The sequence below is a fragment of the Hylaeus anthracinus genome, unplaced genomic scaffold (genome assembly GCF_026225885.1).
Source record: "Hylaeus anthracinus isolate JK02 unplaced genomic scaffold, UHH_iyHylAnth1.0_haploid 11985, whole genome shotgun sequence".
Taxonomy (NCBI): Eukaryota; Metazoa; Arthropoda; class Insecta; order Hymenoptera; family Colletidae; genus Hylaeus; species Hylaeus anthracinus.
In genome coordinates, this window is record NW_026534333.1 from 11,204,887 (window position 1) to 11,224,661 (window position 19,775).

At 45.6% G+C, this 19,775-nt stretch overlaps 1 protein-coding gene across 1 annotated transcript; it reads left to right on the plus strand.

Annotated features, from left to right (window-relative positions):
- Positions 1-616: 616 nt before the first annotated feature.
- LOC128886795 (protein stoned-B-like) lies at positions 617-19,769 on the plus strand. The gene is made up of 14 exons (XM_054141958.1): positions 617-3,288; positions 10,229-12,241; positions 12,665-13,371; positions 13,473-14,085; positions 14,184-15,180; positions 15,653-15,818; positions 15,885-16,086; positions 16,818-17,312; positions 17,456-17,690; positions 17,772-17,940; positions 18,052-18,166; positions 18,339-18,657; positions 18,743-18,953; positions 19,046-19,769. Exons 2-14 carry the CDS (start codon positions 10,262-10,264, stop codon positions 19,182-19,184), a joined length of 6,348 nt encoding a protein of 2,115 aa, XP_053997933.1. The 5' UTR covers positions 617-3,288; positions 10,229-10,261; the 3' UTR covers positions 19,185-19,769.
- Positions 19,770-19,775: the final 6 nt, after the last annotated feature.

The following is a 19,775-nucleotide window of genomic DNA, read 5'->3' on the forward strand; positions in this document are numbered from 1 at the left end:
AAAGGTACACGTGCCTTCGATCACCTGGGCGTGTACGTTGCACAAGATTCGAGCACATGTGCCTTCGGTTGCCTTGATTCTTCTGTTTGTACGCGTCTTAATACTAATCCATGCACGCGTGTTGGGAAAGAAGCTATCCCGCGCGAAACAAAGAAGAACGAAGCCTGGAAGATGCATTTCGTTTTGGAGCGGAGGTCTTGGGATTGAATTCTATTCGCGATTAGATTGTTGTTACTCGAGCGGTGTTGTTGTAAATAGAAGACAAAACGAAGATTAGGCGTCGTATAGATGAATATATACAGGAACACGTATGTATACATATGTATATGAACGCGAGGACTTCAATCCCAAGCCCGAGATATCCCGAGCTCGCGAGAGCGTCGCCGTTTCACTCCCTCCAGTTTCCTCCATATTCTGTTATATATATACATATATATATTACGTTAAATAAAAGTTACTGTAATATTTCTAAGGTCGCTTGTGAACTTCATACAGCCCGAAGGACGAGATTTTATTTTTTCTGTTCGTTTCGTTCTAGGTCTGCTAGTGGACTCCAATGAGGTTTGCCTGCCATCTACAGTCTGTGGTGCTAATTAAAATTACATCACCACTATAGAGAGGAGAATCGAGATCAACTTTATGTACCGAGGTTTCAGTAATAATACAATTTTTGTTTCATATATTATTTCGAAAATATATAACCTAGGGCCTATTAATCGTTCTTAATATGCATTATATTAATTCTAACCTAACTTAACCAATTACTTTGGTTAATATTAATTTCTAAATTAGAGTTTAACGATTAGTCAAAGATATGCATATCAATTACTTGCAGAGATTTAATTTTTGGTCCACTAGAAAATGTATAGATCCCTTTTTTAGTTATTCAAGCAAAGAAAACTCGTTCGATACTCTCGACGGTTCCTTTGATCAGTCGTCTTACCAATATCGACGCTTTGACCTTTATACAAATTTTCTTTAGCCTTCGTGAATGGTTTCGCGTTTGATTATTTTTTAATGAACGATGAAGGGACGTTCAAGACTCGATAGGAGCTGATAGCACGAAGGTAATCGAGAAGAGGATATTCGATTTAGTTATCGAGATTTAATCTTTCATGTTGATTCAACGATACGAAAGTGACGTGGAAGGGAAGAGGGTTAGGAAATAGAAGTAGAATATTTAATTTTGTATGCGAACAAGATTCAAATTTATGAATAAACTCGACACAGTATTCAATGATAATAGATAACTTAATTCGGGTAAAAATATACGAATAAAAAATTGTCGAAATTAAATTTCGTTGGAAAAGTCGCGTATCTGAAATTTCTAATTGTATACTTAGTCTCGTCAGAAAATTCCGTCACTTTTCTACTCGAATGTGATAATCCCCGAACCAATTTATCCAGATCATCGTACGTCGATCGAAAGGCGTCGGTACTCTTTCTTTCATTTATTTGACAAAAGTATCTTCTTTTCATGTTCCTGAAAAAATCGTTGAAGAAAAATAACACCGTCATCGTCATAGTGCAATCTGCGAAAGGACAACGCGAACAAGAAAAGGGTAGCTAGCGATGAATTGAAGTCGTTTCGAGTTCGTTTAAGCAAAATCTTTCCAAGCAGTCAGTATATCTTTCAGCCAGTAACAACGAAGGACCAAGGTACAAGCATTTTCCTCGCTTTTATTCGTTTAGTTTGAAAAAAAACATTTTCTTAATTTTATTCGCTTGGATTACAGAAACATCTCCCTACCTTTATTGATTTAGATTAAAATCTTGTTCACAGAATTTCCTTATGAACTATACTATTTATACAATTGAGGCGCTATAGTAAATATGGACATGACTCGAATAGAAATGACACGGTCCCCTGCCGATTGTATTCTGTCTCTCGAATTCCAATTAACGGAGACAATCAGGTTGTTGAGTTGAGAACTGAGGTCATGTTTGGTAATTTCTTGTTTTCCCTAACCACTTCAGACTCGTCGAAAATTTCTATAAAACTACACGTATACCGTAGATTCTATTAGGTAGACCGAAAAGTAACGTCGTTTCTTTTACATTAAATTCAAACTTTTTAATAAATTTCTATCTTTAATTCATTATATAATCGCCCTCATTGTCAGCAGCCTTTCGTCACCTATTGTGCAAATTCTCAATGGCAGAAAAATCAATGAGCTGATAAATGATAAACAAGTATTTGAGATGTCAAAAACGACATTACTTTCCAGTCCACCTAACATAAACAAGTAACATGATCTGTCGACTATCCTATGTCTTTGTCTCATTTAGAGTTTATGTAGGTTGCAGTTTATCATTTACAATCGACAGTTTGCGGTGCATCAAACACCAGTTCAAGTAACCTCTTAGCAATTGCACACAATTTCGATAAACTATTAACAATGGTAGCGCAAACAACCACACCAACGGTTGTGGTCGTTGGACCAACGATTCCACACTTCAACTTTAAACGACAGCCATTTTAATTACATACAGTTCAATTAACATCTGAAAAATTACACCGAAATTAAACAACCAGTTAACAGTCCCTCGCAATATCCATCTACAAATCCTTCGCTCAACCGCGTCATCTTCATCCCTTCTGAAGCTCCCTCAATCAAGCTCCACGTTGCTCTGAATCTCTTTCCCCCACCCCGTGGCCCTCTCCTCAAGTTCGAAGAACCCCGACATTCGAAATCTCGCAATCGATCAGAAAAGTCGGCCGCAGTCGGTCGTTCGGTTCCGTCGTTCGCGTTTCCAGGCCATCGCTAGCCCCGAAGGGTGGCAGAAGCAGTGTCTTTCCACCCACCGCGACTGGTGGGGATGGTCGCGCGCAGGGGGCTCGCGGGTGGGCGTTCAAAGCTCGTACGCGCATGTTTCTTCTCCGGCGGAACCAACGGATCGATGCTGGAAATAACTCGAGCCGCAGGAGAGAGTACGAGGTGAGTCGGCTTCGCTTTCGGCAGGGCCTTTGCGGCTCCCCCAAACGCCCGCTTTTCCATCCGATTTTCCAGAGAACGAGCGAACCGTCATCTATCGCACGCGTCACGTCTCGTTCGCACGCGACCAAATCGCCTCGCCATCGTCGATACCCACGAGCCGTTCCGCCGACGGAGCTCACTCCCCACGGTAGCATCCCCGTCGAGCCTCTCTTCCGCTTTCCCTCTTCCGTTCAGTGCTGGTTCGTCGATAAAAGTGCGCGACAACCGAGAGGAGCGTTGGTCTATCCGAGTCGCGGGATGACTCGAAAAAAATGTGCGTCCTACCGATGTGGCTGACGAGGCTGGAATCGTAAGTACAGTAGTTCGCTGGACGAGCGAATCGAGACACGGTTAGGCCACCTAGAGACCACGTAGAAGCGACACCCACGCCTCCCGTCGACGATTGATCCACGGTGTAGCGTTGCACCCCTGCTTCCCTCGTTATCGCTGCTGCCGATGATTTATTCCTTCAGGAATGTTCGTTTCGGAAGTATCCTCGTCGGGTATGGTTGCGTGGATTCGGTATTTTCTTTTGGGTGGTCGGAGGTACGGAAAGCGAGTCGGTCGCTGGATGGGTCTTCTGGTACCATGGTTGCGCAACAAGCTTGTAGCTCGAGGAGTACGGGGTGGCTTTATATGGAAAAAATTGACGGGACTCTCGTCGGTGGATAGAGAAAGGGATAGAGAAAGGGATAGAGAAAGTCAGTTCCATAAATATTCGTACCCCTATATTAAGCTTTTTTTTAACCCCAGCTCAGCGACATCGAGTTTGATATTTCATACGAATACGTTGAAAAATGTAATCATTAATGTGGGAGATAATGGAATCGTATTGGTTGCTTTAACGTAAAAAGACACCGTGGAAGACGTCGAAGTAATTACAGTTACGAAACGTATTAGTGATAGGTTCGATGTTTCTAAATAAATTTTTCACCGCAAGTATTACATAAACGTGTAAAGTCTATTTTTGTACGTGTTTCTAACGAAACATCGTTTTGTGATTTCGGATGGTTAGAACTTTCGGCTAAAATTCTCGACTAATATTTGATATATACGAAAGTTGTCTACGTCACTCGTAGGGTCGGCCCCCAGTGTCTCGCTAGAGATCTTTGTTCTTGATAGCGACACTTAGAGAACAAAGGTCTCCAGTGCATACCACGTACAATGTTAGGTGTCCACTTAAGAGTTTTAGGATCATGGCAGGCGCTATCAAGAGCAAGGGTCATGGCAGACTATCCTCTGAGTCGGCATTTTGTTGTCGAGTGTTTTCTTGCGTCTCAGACAGGGTTCTCGATTATTCGCTAGAAAACAATAGGAAAAGGGACCGCGAATAGTTCGTAATTTTTACTCTTGCAACAATTATTACAAGAGTGGTCACTGCCAAAATTTATTACATAGACACTTGACTCGAGTACAGTAATGTCCATCAAGTTAAAACTCGGTCGGAACCGGACCGTCATTTTATGATGGATCCTCAGGGGCTGTAGCATGCTAATACGCGGATACAATACGGGTCTAGCAACCTCGAGGTACCCAAGCTACGATAGGGGTCAGTGGGCCCCAACAAACGTGAAACGAAATGTAATGTAAATGTAATGTACGGAGTGGTGTTATGATAACGCAAACTAAGCGTGTCGTCCTACTGCAGAAACGCAAAATTAAGGATTTATACAACACAAATTAATTGAAACGACTATGTGTATCGTTATAATAAAAAAATGATGTACGGATTAGAGTTATAGTCGATAAAACGATTTCGTACTCTAATAAAGTAAACAAAGACTCGTCATAATGACCAAAGTCATCTAAATTTGATGTACATTATTGTATATACTCGGATATTAATGATATCCTAAGTATTCACTCCGTTTAGTGTAAATTTGTTTCTCTATTTAAAAGTTTCTCTATGTGCAACATACCACACTATTTAGCGTTGATTGCTTTCGTTATAAACATAAAAATCATGAAGGGTCTATTTACCAACAGGTGGTCACGATACCATCCTTTACTCTAACTGTTATTACAAAAGTACAAGCTAGCCAATTATGACACGAACACGTGGTTACTAATAAGGGAAATTTGGCAACTGGAAAATTTCAATTTTTTTTTTTTTTTTTAAATCGTGCACATTCCTTTAACTGAAAACTTATCATTATAAATTATAAGTTTGACATGCACAGTTTTATTTATAATTTTTCAAGGCGAAGCAAAGTTTACATTACATTAAACGAAGGTAGCGGAGAACTTTTCTATTGGAAGAAACATTGTTCTCGTTTTAATAAATTATCCATAAAAAGCACAATAAACTATTAGCCTTTTGCTTTAATTATTTGGTTACACCTTTAATTATTTGGTTACTTTAGTTTCAACGACGTATCGATAAAAGGGGAAATTCATACATGGGATATGTTCACCCTGAAGAAAAGAATATAGTAGTTACTGGAGAATCTCCTTATTCGATAACTCTGACCTATTCATTTCGTATGACATTTACATAACACATTGCTTCATTAAATGCGCCATTAAATATCACTGTAGGTAACCTTTTTACCTTTTTCGTTACACGAATTTCTGAGAAACGTATAGACCATATAAAAAAAGGCTCCTTGACTTTTTGGAGCCAAAACGACCTCTCGCTGCGTTCTTCTTAGGGTTTCCCGATCCGCGGGAGCTGACGCTTATAGAGTTTCCTCGGTTGGGTTATACATAGTTCGCGGACCGTCCACGCGGCCGGCAGCTTCTCACTTGTTTTCGAATCGATCGGTAAGACGACGTGGGTGGACGAGAGCAGCCGTTTCTGGGGAAGACTCCTCGATGAAATTTCACGAATGGAGCTAGATGAAGGGGGAGAAGGGTGTTGTAATACTTCGATGACAAAGCGGAGCTTTCGAGGGACATTGAAAGACATATTTTAGTAAATTTTCTAGCGAATATTGAACAAAATAGCAATAAATGGTTTCTTGGGACTATAGTAAATATTGTTGAAGAAAAAAAAACAGTACATGTTATTGTTAATGGTAATTGGATCAAGCCAATCCATCGAAAAGAGTTCGACTAACCTCGAGTATGTTGATTTGGGTGGCACACAGATCCTAAATTGTTGTGGAATTCGGTTTCAAAGTTGCATCCCAGTCAGAGATTCCTTTTTCATCGGAAGTTATCAAATTCTTTTCGTGTGAAATCCATTTCCCGTGGCCGGAACCACGGTGCCACGTTCTGGAACTACGAGGGGATATTTAAACCAGTTCAATCGTGGCTTCGCAGATGTAGCTGACGCAAGCAAGTGATCGTTGCTAAGACGATAACGAAGCTCCTCGTTAAAAAATGGCTTGGTCGATGCTACAATTGCGACCACCGTTTAATTTTTTCTGTATGCGAATATTCGTCCAATACGGTGGTACAAATGTTCGACGAATTCGAATAGTATTCGAATACCATTTAACACGTTGATCGCCATGTCACCCATATTATATGGGTGACAGTGTTTCTCGCTCAAGAACTAGAAAGATTAATTCTGAAAGTTAGACGTCACAGGAGATGAATCTAAATGAAATTCATGAGTTTTAATGTGGTTACGAAACCAAATACCACGATAAATATTTTATTACCTAGACCTCCGATAGTCTAAATAATATTTAATCTTGGCAGAAATTTTCAAGAATATTCGTTTGGCAGTCAACGTGTTAAACAGCTGAGTATCCGACTACTGTTTGGATATAGTTGAGTACTCGAGTACTATTTGACTGATCGAGTACATGAATACAATCCGAATACTTGTCCTCAGACCAAGTATCCAGATCACAACTGGGACTACTTGTTCCATTATTACACATGATAGGCATGATTAATTCTCATCGTTAAATTAATCAACAGTTAAACATTTGAGGAAGCAAAATAACCGGTAAATAATGAATAAACGTCTAGAATCAGTAGAGACCCTATGAATTTTCCTAGGGCCAAAGAAGAGACAAACGAGTAGTTACGTAACGAATATAGCATATTCCTCTTGCTTCAACAAATTAGCTAGGCTTCGTCAGGGTCCAATAATTAACTCGTAACAAGTGTCGTTCTCGATTCAATTCTCCACAGGGGCACGAAACGTACAGATCGATAATCTCTGTTCAACCCAGTGACGCGGCGCGAGCCAAATTTAATTATCTGAATGCCAGAGATAAGAATACGCGTTATCGTGTATCGAAGTCGATATTGCGTCCCATTTCGATCGTCTCCAGTATCCGCCTATATCGAAGAGAGGGTTCTTTCAAATTTCATGGTTACAATTTTTGTCAATCTCAAGAGTTCTCGAATACCAACACATTCATCCAAATCGAATCAGTTTTTACATTTTGCTCCGCCATATTGGATCTCTCCCTGTTGCCTAGGGACCTAGCCCTAATCCCTGTTCCATTTGTAAAATTTTTGTGTTCAGATTTAGAATCAACACCTCCGAAAAAGACTATTTTGTATGTTTCTTGGAAGGCATCTTTGATTTTAGTTTCGTTTAGTCTTGTATCCTGTCGTCCGGAAACGAGAACGCTTGCTCTAGGCGGAGACGTCGAGAACTCGGTCGATTCATCTCCCGTTATCGATTCCAACTTCCTGGCGTGCTTGCACTGCTTGCAGGTGCGCTGCAATCGGTTTTAGTGGAGCTAAAGGGGGAACAGCGATAGACTGGGAGTTTGTTAGCATGTCAGCCCACACGACACGATTACCCTGCAATAATCTGGAACACGTGCTCCCTCCCCCAATTATCGACAAAATTTTGTTCAGTCACTCCTGGTCGACCACCCTTCCATTACCCGTTTCTACGAAACCGTTGGCTGGTCGAATCGCGAAGTTTTTTTCGTGCTGGCAGCTTGTAACGGTAGTTGTCGAAGGATTGCAGACAAAACTCGGACGAATGTACATATATTTCCTGTTCTAAGAATTCACAAATGACGAATTTGTTTTTTGTTTTTCAATGTTCTTCCATTACCAGAAAATCGAAGACGCTCGAGTCCTTCGAAATTTCGTTATTCTTATTTTCATCCGTAAACGAAACGGATTCTAGCGAAATGCGCACATAGTACGGCACTGCGATCGATCAGGCTGTCCTGGCAACGATCCCATGACGCGTACAGCGAAACGTCCGCGGAAAAGATTTGTATCAGCTCGATACAAAAATCCCAGATAACGACTCCATTGTTCCGCCAAGAACGTAAAAACGACATTTCTCCAGCACCCTTCATCGAGTTTTACCGTAGGTTCGATCGTTTCCAACGACTCGCGTCGTCATTGGCACCGTTTCTCTGTTGTCGACACTAATCTAGCGAGCAGCGATGAAAGGAATCTAGTGACATGCTCGTTAAAGTGGAATCCCGTCTAAAGGCGTGATTTCTGGATAATTTCTAGGATGTTTCTCTGTATACTTTTAAGATGGAACATCATTTTTCGGGACCAGACAATCTTTGTACGAGTCGTCTTTACTGGACTGTAACTTTTATTCTACGCTCTCTCAGACCCATCGCTACCCGCGAGGATGAGTGCACCGAACTGTATCGCGATGTGTGCGCGCGTTAAAAAAGAGTCGAACGAATTTAGCACTAGGCAGTCATAAGGAGTAACCGGCTAAATAAAGATCGGTAGTGTGCAACAAGTATTCGAGGATTAGGCAAAGAGTAACGTGAAACAGTTCTAGAGCTGGCCTTCGTTCATTTTAAGACGCAAGACGACGATTTCCCGAGCTTAGCATAAATCGTCGAGCTTACGATTAGCGTCGCATCGATGCTGGAACGGATCAACGATTTTCGAGGGGTCCAGCGAACTCGAAATTCCGCGTGAGTTACCATAAGCCGTTGAGTGCTTGTCTGTAAGCGGTCGACAGCAACGCTCAACAGACTTTACAGGAACTAACGGGAAAGTGTACCACGAAGAGTTAAATAGGACTTATACCGTGACACAAAGTATCTGTATTGTAATGTTATTTTTCCGTGACCCTTACATTAGGTGTAGGAATTTATTCTGTTATCTTCGAAGGAGAGCAACTCATTCCAAGTGAGCACATATAAGCCGTAAAAACAAAATGACGAGTAAATATTTCTATTTAAATTAGGATTCTAATATTAGTACAGGCACAGGATTCATTTCTACGCTTAATATATCGGTTTCGGTATAGCTTTGTTGACATAATACTGGTATTAAAATCATACCGTTATAAAGTCTCTCGTTAAATCCTCCTCGCTCTCCTTCAGTAGACTCAGCCGATTGGATTCCTCGTCCTGTCTCCTACGCTTACAATTAGAGATTGCTTAACAATTTGCTAATTGACGAACGTGCATAAAAATCGCAAAACGAAAGTGTTATGTCCACGTACGCGTACACACGCACACCAACAACAAGTAATCCAGAAAGCCCACTTCTGTCGCTCTGTCTTGATTTAAGAGAATGATCCCAGGATTAGAAATTCACCTCAGCTTCAGCACGGCGAGTCCTGTAGTTCCGAAAAGGTCGTGCAAATACAAACAGTGAACGTGATTGGTTCAGTTTCAGTATACTTCACGGTTGATTAATAGCACGTTAGTAGCACAGTTTGTTTCGTGTAAGTAGCTCACTCCAGATCCTTCGAAGGAGGATCAGAAAGGGTGGTCAGATTCAGTATGGCGGGCAACCGGCTTCACGGTTCCACCATAGAATCCACGAGCAACGGAGATATTTGAATGTTCCTATCTAAATTCACCGCACTGTATATTACGGAAGACTAATCCAAATCCTAAACCAATGCACCATGACTTACTAGCCTGTTTGCACAAGGACGATTAGTTAGCGTAAAGGAAATCAAGCATAGCGTGGAGCTTGGATGTTCAGTTCTGTGGGGATTCCCCAAGCTAATTGGGATTGCTTTCGTTTTCTTTATAACTGGGTCGCGTTACAGTCTTTGACTATATAAGTTTGGACTGCTAGTCCCTCCTCCAAAAATCTCAAAAATGAAAACAAATGTCACGGCATAAAACACGATATTTTCCACTATTTACGAAATAGAATCACATCTTAAATCTGCCATTTTGGGTATTTCATTCTTGACGTCAAATTCCTAATCAGCGACTCGAAACCCCCCGATATGTAAACTTTCATTTAAATTCAAAAACTTGTTCGACTTTCGGTCAGCTTTTCGAGACTTTATGCGTTCCATTCGGAAGTGAACATCCTCGTTTGGCGGAACAGATATTGACGGAGCTCGGGGTTCTAACAGAGGCGCGATTCGTTGGTTGCAGAGGCCTCGCGCGATCCACGGTAGCTCTTAAAGGATGCACAAGCTAGCCAAGGGCCTGAAGAAGAAGAAAAAGCAGAAGAAGGGCAAGAAGGGGGCAGAGGAAGACGAGTTCGATCCGGAGGAGCTCGAGAGCTATAGGCGATCGCGGGCATTAGCCCAGACGAAGGTCGAGCCATCCGGCGAGGAGGCCAGTAGCGCCGGTTCCGACGAGTGGAGAAAGTTCGAGGCTCTGACAGCTGGAGTTGACTCGATCCTCAAGAAGACCCAGGGGGACCTAGATCGCATCAAGTCGACCTCGTTTTTCCAACGCAAACCTCCGTTAGAGGAGAAGAAAGAGAAGGAAGGGGAGGAGAGCCAGGAGGACACCGAGAAGAAGTCCTCGTCGAAGAAGTGGGTGGGTTTCGACGAGGAGGGCAACCCGATCGAGGGGGAGCCGCCTGACTTCGAGGGGAAAGCGGGCAAGGAGAAACCGTTGGTCAACGAGGACGGTTTCGTCGAAGTTCCAGACGACGACGATGAACCAGAGGTCTCCGCGGACGAGGACATCTTCGACACCACTTACGTCGACGTTCTCCAGAACATCGACGTTCAACTAGCCTACATCCCGGACAGCCCGACCGAGGAAGAGGCTGGGGACGATCCGTTCGACACCACCAGCGCGGACAAGGTTCTCAAGACAGTAGACAGCAAGGGGAAGAAGGTAGTCAGCCTAGGGAACGCGGTAGAGGTTCTCTCCGGGAGAATCGATTACGTCAGCACCTGTAAGATCTCCAAGAACAGAAAGCCCAGGCTCCAGCAGGACCTGTTGTTGGACGACTTCGACGAGCCAGTGCCGTCGGAGGAGAACGCAGCAGTCCCTGAACCCATTCAAGTCGAGAAGACCTTGCTGGACGATGACAGCGACATTCCAGACATACCTGTAGACTTAACCAAGCTCCCGCCCGTTTTGCCCAAACCCGTTATCCAGGAGAGCGCTGCAGAGATCAAAGCGTCGAACAACGAGCCGCTCGACATCTCGGAGTTCGAGATTCTGAAGGAGAAGACCATCTTGGAAGAGATTCCCGATTTGGACGACGCGGAATTCGACCTAAGCGCCGCACCGGACGAGGTTCCGCGCCTCGAGGAAGCCGAAGATCCGTTTAGTAGCAAGGAACCGGAAACCGTAGATTTCCAATCGGAAATAATAGAGGCCAGCTTTGAGGCGGCCACCTTCGCCAACGAGGAGGATCCTTTCGACACCACCTTCGCCGATAATATACTTCCTGGAAAGACAGAGCTCAAGTTCATCGAGAAAGAGCTAGAGGAACTACCCGTCTCCGAGGTGACGATCTCCTTGACCGACCCAGCTGGCCTGCGCAGAGACTACGAGACAGGTTTACTGACCGCCGAGAATGGCGGAGCAGGTCTGCAGGCGAAGAGAGATCTTCTAGGAGGATCGACAACCGACTTGAGCCAGTTGGTCGACCAGCCCATAGCGCCGGAGGAAGACATCACTTACGTTGATCCGTTCGACACCTCGACAGTGCAAGAGATTCCACCTGGACAGACGGAGCTGAAGTTTCTGGAGAAGGAGCTACTGGGCGACCAGACACAGGTCCCGAGTGCGCTAGAGGACGACGATTTCGATCCCAGGAAGGACGAACAGCCAGCAATAGTCGAGGCGACACCACCCAAACACCCGTCTAGACCGCCACCACCAACCGTAGCGGTTCAGCCAACGTTCGCGGTTGACTTTGTCGAGCAGGAGGTAGCAAACGACGTAGCTGAGTCGGGGGATCTCGAACGGAGAACCTCCAGGCCAGAAGCCCTCGAGTTGGCACCCGCCAAGTCGGTCGCCTTCGAACTACCAACGCCGTCCAAGAGACCGGACCTCCTTACGACCTCGGAAGAAGAGAAGACCTTGCCCTCGAAGCCACTCACGCCGTACTACTCTCAGAAATCCATCGAAGAGTCCATCCCCATCGAGGAAGAAGAAGTGGATGTCGATCCGTTCGACACGAGCTTTGTAGCTAAGGTAGTTAGATAGATGTTTAAAGTATGCTTACCGTCTGTTGCCTATAGAGATGAAAGAATCTACATATATCGACAGAGAATTGGACATACAAACATAATAGAAGTTTGAACACTTGCTTGTACCCCGTCTGACCTTGTTCCAAAGTGCTATCTTCGGACACCTTTTTTTTTGCGGAGGATATATTCGAATTAATAAAATTCGAGGATGACTAGAAGGTTAACTCTTTCGTTACGGCGGTTCGGATATATCCGGCATTCGGAGCGAAAGGGTTAAAAAGAAAGTCGGATAGGGCATATATTTATACAAACACGTCGCACGTTCTTTTCTCTAGTTCTTTAGTTCTCTAGAATGGCAAAGTGTATCGATTATCAAAACTCATCTGTCGTTCACACTTATTACGTTGTTCTCCTCTTTATCGTGAAGGTAGCGCCGGGGAAGACGGAACTAAAGCTAATCGAGTCGGAACTGCTGAAGCAACAGGAGTCTAAGTTGCCTCATAGCCTCAGCGATCACGATTTCGATCCCAGAGGCGAGAACGAGCCGACCAGAAGGCAGAGCGATTTCACGGCCGCCTCTATCAGGCCGAGCAATTTGAAGATCAGCGAGTTGCAGAGCTCCGTGCTGAAGAAGTTCGAACAACCGCAACCAGCCAAGACACCCCAGCGTCAGGAGAGCCTACTGGACGCGGAGATCGAGGTGGACGCTAAGCCGTTGACGCCGAGGATCGAGTCGAAGCCCATCGAGGAAGAAGAGATCTCCTACAACGATCCGTTCGATACGTCCATCGCCTGTAACATACTACCAGGCAAAGCAGAGCTGAAAGTGCTAGAGAGCGAGTTGGAACAGATCTCCGGCGAGGTTCCCGTGCGTCCTGCGCCCATTAGCTTGACGACTCTCGTCCCGACCACGGTACCGGAGATCGACGACCTCGATCCCAGGGCGGAGGTGTCGAAGGAGGCGCAGGACTTTCTGTGCATCGACGGCCAGGACCCCGGGGCGAAAGTCCTCACTCCTCTGCAGAACCAAAGCTTTTCCTTGGACGAAGACGTTGATCCTTTCGACACCAGCTTCGCAACGCTAGGACCAGGGAAGACCGAACTGAAGCTGCTCGAGTCCGAATTGATGGACAAGTAAAGAGGCCGAGGATAGCTCTCCACCTGCGCACTTCTAAAGACTCTCTGCTAACAATTCGCGCGCAATTTCACGAAAGTAACAGCTCAAGTTAAGTTAGTCAATTAATTGCATCAGTCATCATGGACTCGAAAGGGGGAAATCCGTTCCTGATGGACGACTACGGGGCCCAGCCGGACGACCGGCTTACGGGCCAAGCAACCTCGAATCCATTCCTTCAGGACTTCGCGCAACCGGAGACGACAGGCGCTGGCGAGAATCCATTCTTGAACTTCGCCGCGGACCAATCGTACGAGCCCTCGGTTCCCGTCGACTCGACGAATCCCTTCGCCTCGTTCGGCGTGGACACGTCCTCGCCGAGCACTGGCTTCGACACGACCACCGTCACCGATACACCAGCGACCAATATATTCACTAGCCAAGCGACGGATATGTTCGTGACGACCGAGGACGAAGCGAGCGCGAATCTGTTCGCTGCTGAAGTCCCGTCGCAGACGCCCCAAGAAGTCTTCGTTCAACCTGCAGATATTACAACTTCGGTAACATCACCGCCTCAACCGAAACAGGCAAAGCCAGTGCCGTCGAGGCCGCCGCCGCCGCCGCCTCCGCCGAGACCTCAACCTCCAGCACCTCCCAAGCACACAAAGGATCTGATCTTATCCGTGACTGGAGCCATGGATGCCACTTCGAATCATCTCTTGGATCGATTGCAGGTTGGTCAATTTATTCAGTTATTTATGTTTCTCTGTTCCTCCACAGAATGCTACAGATATCGCTCCAATTAATCGCAAAATCTACTCGCCCATTGCAGGCAACCAGAACACCTAGTCCTACTCTGATGCACTCTCCATCCCCCACTCCGGAGCACAGTTTCGCGGACCTCCTGGACGTCGACTCGAACGTGCCGGATCTGTTGTCGGACGACGGTCAAATGGGGGAACCGCCTCAGAACCAAGACATTATGGACCTGTTTGACGCACCGAACACGGACACCACTACCACCACTATCTTCTCCACTTCGATGACTACCGGAGGCACTACCAGCTTGGTCACCGGAGTAGCTCTAACCACTACCGCCACAACTCAGGACAATCCGTTCGCGAGTATGACCGAGCAAGAGATATCCACTGCTCAGGGTGAAGATGGTTTCCAGTCAGATTACCCCGAGACCGCGTCCATCACCAGCGAGAAGAGACCGTCCGTTGCTTCGACGACAGGCGGACTGGGAAGCGAGGTTGTCGACAACATCGGATTGGACTTCTCCGCGGAGGCTCCAGTCGTCCAGGAATCGAGACTTTCGATCACCGCCGCTGAATTGTTCTCCGCGGCTACCGCGGAGCAGTTTACGACCGCCACCACTGAGTCCACGTTCTTCTCCGTCACGGAGACGACCGCCTCGGCGACGTTCGGTGGAACCGAGATCACGCCCACACCGTTTTCGACGAGCTCCGCGCAACCACCTGCCGTGGAGCCTCTATTCTCTTCCACGGACATTAGCGCAACCTCTCAACCTGGCGGACCGTTCGCCTCGGACTTGCTAGGCGATTTCGGAGCGCCCACCGCGGACATGGGCATCTCGGCAGCCACCAGCCCGATGCCCGCCTCCGAATTTCCTATGAACGAAGCATATAGACCCGAGGAGCAGCTGGACAACTTCGCTGTCACCACCAAAGCCATCGAGAGCACTGGCGACGCCTTCGACATCTTCGCCTCCAAGTTCGATAAAGCTGCCGAACCGGACACCAACGCGGATCCGTTCATGGACGCCTTCGGTGGTGGGCCAACTGCCATGGATACATCTAGCGACGGTGAGTGAATTGGCGAAGCAGATACAGGAACCCCGGGGTTTTAATTAAAAAATGACAAAATATATATGTATACCATAGGGTCATGGATACATAGAAACTAACAGATTCCAACCTCCAGCAGGTAGTCTCAGAAATGACAAGCGTTATATAGCAGATGCGATTCAGAGATTATAGATTGTGACATTTTTCGATAATCTTATTTTTTGTTTTTGCTTAAATAACGATTTAATGTCTTTAAAATACAATGCAACAGGTTTCAGTTTTCAATGAAAATTATTTCTCGAAGTAGAATCAAGGTATGCATAATAGGCTGGCCGATTTTTTAAGTACTTTGAATTTTATTTGCAGACAAACTTTATGATTATTATGCAAGCAATTACACCTATAAGGATTCTTTTTTTGTTATTAATATCATTCTTTAATCATCTTCTACAAGAACTCTTAAGAAAACGTAACCATTCGTTGTGCTCAGTCTGGGGCGACTCGTCCGTGACCGTGTCGGAAACAGCGACTGGTTTCGGGGAAACTGATGGATTCGACTCGTTCCTGAGCATGACCGCCCCGCCGCAGGAAGCAAAAGTGAAGAGGACTGAGTCCGCGGATTCCGACGATGGTCCAGACTTCAGTGTATTCATCAAGCAAGTATCCACAATGTAGGTTAGAAATTATCCAAGGTCACCTCGAGTACTAACTCGTCATTTTAGACCAAAAGAGGGCGATCAGAGTGGGATGACCGAAGGTGGGCCTGTTCCCGTGTTGGCTCCTCCACCCAAGAGCCCGCAGAACACCGCGTACGCTGATACCTCGCCAAGATTCAACCCGTTCGACAAGTCAGGATTCGCCCAGGATGCCGTCGTCCCTGAAGAGGGCGTTCAGCCAGCAGAGTTGACGAGGACGGACTCTCAGGTAACGATTTAACTAAGGCTAGATCCATTCGATTGTTAGAGATCTTTTTTTGTTTCAAGTAGTCCCAGTGCTATCTTTAACCCACTTGCGCCAACGGATATAAAGTGTTGAGCTACCGACATAACGGAATGCGGATAATCGTGTAATCCTATAGATGACACCTTTAAAATTCATTTGCATCGGTAATCCACATGTGCCACAGGCTATTTACGGTATCGATTCATCAGTTGACGAACAGCCCGCATCATTGTCAGTTCGATTTTCTTCAAATCGCCCACGCCATCGATATAAGGGACATCGACGACGTGTCGATACGTCCTTTTATATTAATGGCGTCAGTACCTCATCGATACGTCCTTATATCAGGTGGTGAACTTAAGGGGTTATATTCCTTCAGCTAGTGCAGAAATGCACGGTATTTAGGAATTTTTTTATATGGTTTATTGTAAAAAATTCAATATGTCAATGCTATATATGTTTTAATCTGATTCTTAATTACGTGAAAATAATTTTTGTTGATAATTTTTTCTTAATATTTTTAATAATATCCAAGTCTCCGTAAACCAGTTGCTGTAAAACATTGTCTCTTGATTTACACGATTCCGTCATGTAGGATGAATGAATCTGAAGATTTCAAAAGTATTCTTGCAAAATGATGACGTCGTTATGATCCATCTTTGCCAGATTTTTGAATTTCGAAACACGTTTCGAATTCACAATTTCGTTTTCAGGAAACACCACCCACTCCCTTGTTTGACGAGGACGTCAGCCAACCGCTAGAGGACTTTCCAAGGATAAACTTCACGGGCGAAGGATGGGAGATGCAGCTGCGCCAACCGAACAAGAAGAAGATCACGGGTCAGCGATTCTGGAAGAAGATCTTCGTCAAGCTTGTCTACCAAGGCGACAACCCGGTTCTGCAATTGTTCAACAACAGCGAGGACAAGGACCCCTTCCAAGAGCTGCCTCTGCTGCCCTGTTACTCGGTCTCCGATATCGGCGCTCAGCAGTTCGATCAGTACGGCAAGATATTCACGGTGAAGCTGCAGTACATCTTCTACAAGCAACGGCCTGGAGTTCGACCTGGTCAGGTGACCAAGGCGGAGAGACTGACGAACAAGCTCAGCCAATTCGCCGCGTACGCCATCCAGGGCGATTACCAAGGTGTGAAGGAGTTTGGCAGCGACTTGAAGAAGCTAGGACTGCCTGTTGAACATGCGCCACAGGTACAATTCTATTCGTTTATTTGCTTGGATTGTGAAGTCCTTGGATTGAGCACCCTGCAATATGAAAGTTCTGATTTGAGAACTGAAAGAGTAGATTCTGTGTACCTGTAGATACCCTTCTGACCTGACAACGAATATTGCAGGTCTCCCAGCTGTTCAAGCTCGGCTCCCAAAACTACGAGGACTTGAAGCTGTTTTCCTGCGCTATCGAGGAAGCTCTGTTCAGGCTGTCCGCTCATCGAGACCGCGCCCTCAATTACAAGATGGAGGAAGTCCAGATCACAGTGGTGGACGAGCTTTATGTCGAGCAGAGTGCCGACGGTCACGTGGACAAACAGATAGCTCGCGTTCGACTCTTCTTTTTGGGTTTCCTTACGGGTAAGAAGCCTTCTCGAGGATGTATACCAAGGGGAGAAAAGAAGTAAAAAAACATTTTGATAACATATGACATCACTTCAGGTATGCCTGACGTTGAGCTGGGGATAAACGACATGTGGCGGCAGGGGAAGGAAGTGGTGGGCAGACACGACATCATACCAGTCGTAACGGAGGAATGGATCCGTCTAGAGAACATCGAGTTCCACGCGTGCGTCCAGCAGGACGAGTACGAGAAGTCCAGGATCATAAAGTATGCGCTCCTTATTAAAGTTCGTTATGAAAAACTTAACTCATCTAACAGCTATATTCTAACTGGAAATACTAACTGACTGTGGTTAATCCCTGACTAACCCGTTTGAAGGTTCAAGCCACCCGATGCATGCTATATCGAACTTATGAGATTCCGAGTAAGGCCGCCTAAAAATAGGGAGCTTCCCCTTCAGCTTAAAGCCGTAATGTGCGTTACCGGTAACAAGGTAATGTCGCTTCACCATCGTGGAATAAAATACGTAAACTTTCTCTAAACCTCTGCAGAACCTTGCTAACAGTTGCATGAACAAGATGACCGTGTCATACTGTCGAAAATGTCTCCGCAATGTGTCATTGGATCGCATCCACGTGGATTGACTCTGTTCTTTGCGTCATTAGGTAGAGCTGAGGGCAGACATTCTCGTGCCGGGGTTCGCCTCGAGAAAGCTGGGCCAGGTGCCCTGCGAGGACGTGATGGTTCGATTTCCTATCCCGGAGTGCTGGATATACCTGTTCCGTGTGGAGAAGCACTTTAGGTACGGGTCCGTGAAGTCTGCTCACAGAAGAACCGGGAAGATCAAAGGTATAGAGAGATTCCTGGGCGCAGTCGACACGTTAGAGCCACAGCTAATGGAAGTCACCTCGGGCCAAGCCAAATACGAACACCAGCATCGTGCTATCGTTTGGAGGATGCCTAGGCTACCGAAAGAAGGCCAAGGTACCTCCTCGTCATTCTCATAAACCATACTTATCGCAAAAACGTTTCTTTCGCTGTACAATTGATTGTTTTTCATCGTTTCTAGGAGCATACACGACGCATCAATTGGTCTGCCGCATGGCTCTAACTTCTTACGATCAGATCCCTGAAAACCTCTCCGAGTACTGTTACGTGGAGTTTACGATGCCAGCGACTCAAGTGTCTCATACGACCGCGAGGAGCGTTAGTCTTCAGAACAGCGACAGCGACGCACCGCCGGAGAAATACGTCAGGAACTTGTCGCGACACGAGTATAGGTAACTGAGAAGTACACCTGCACACGAGAGAAAATTAAGATCCTAGCTCTATTCCGTCGTCTCACGAACCCTACGCTTTCTTCGGATTTCAGAGTTGGAATCGAGCACACGCAGGGTGAAGGACCGGGTGCGTATTTATCGGCGACGAAGAAGATCCCTGAATCGACGCCAGAGGTCCCCGCGGAAGTCACTGATGCACCTGCGGAGTCCGACTCGGATTCCTCCGAGTAATCAGCAGCCGGAGCTGCTATGTAAGGTAAAACAGGTTCGACGCATACAAAATTCAAGATGCATTCATTCGAGCGGTTAACAGTTACTTACTAATAATAGTTGTTAAAAGGAGAAACGTAAAAGCTCCTGTTCTATTGAGGGTCTACTACAGAGGGAGAACGATGCCTGTGACTCGACAGGGGGCGCGGCGTTTCGCGAATCGTCGTTTGAAAAAGAAAGAAACGCAACATATGTACCTTGATGTAAAATAATCGTGTAATCCGCCTGTAAGCGAAGGTGATTTCCCCGTAGCTTCGAACGCACATCAATATTAACGGTTAACGATATCATTCGCGTTGCTTCGTTCGTTTCAGATCGACTCGACTCGCGAGACGCCCTTAGTAGTGTTGGGCAGAACGTGATCCATGATTATAACTACTAATTAATCATGATTAACAAACGACCGAAAAGATTATAAATTGCTAATGATCGTAGCTTACAAATATAGTTTGCGATTACCGATTAATCCGACAATTTCGATTGCTACAAAAGTGATCGTTACAAAAATAATCGCAAAGGAATCACTGTCCAGCTCTGGCCTCCACCCGCGCG

Bases quoted from the DNA above. Each gene is read 5' to 3' on its own strand.
- LOC128886795 (XM_054141958.1), top strand. From the start codon at position 10,262: ATGCACAAGCTAGCCAAGGGCCTGAAGAAGAAGAAAAAGCAGAAGAAG. The intron at 12,242-12,664 runs GTAGTTAGATAG...TTTATCGTGAAG, and splicing joins ACACGAGCTTTGTAGCTAAG to GTAGCGCCGGGGAAGACGGA. The intron at 14,086-14,183 runs GTTGGTCAATTT...CGCCCATTGCAG, and splicing joins ATCTCTTGGATCGATTGCAG to GCAACCAGAACACCTAGTCC.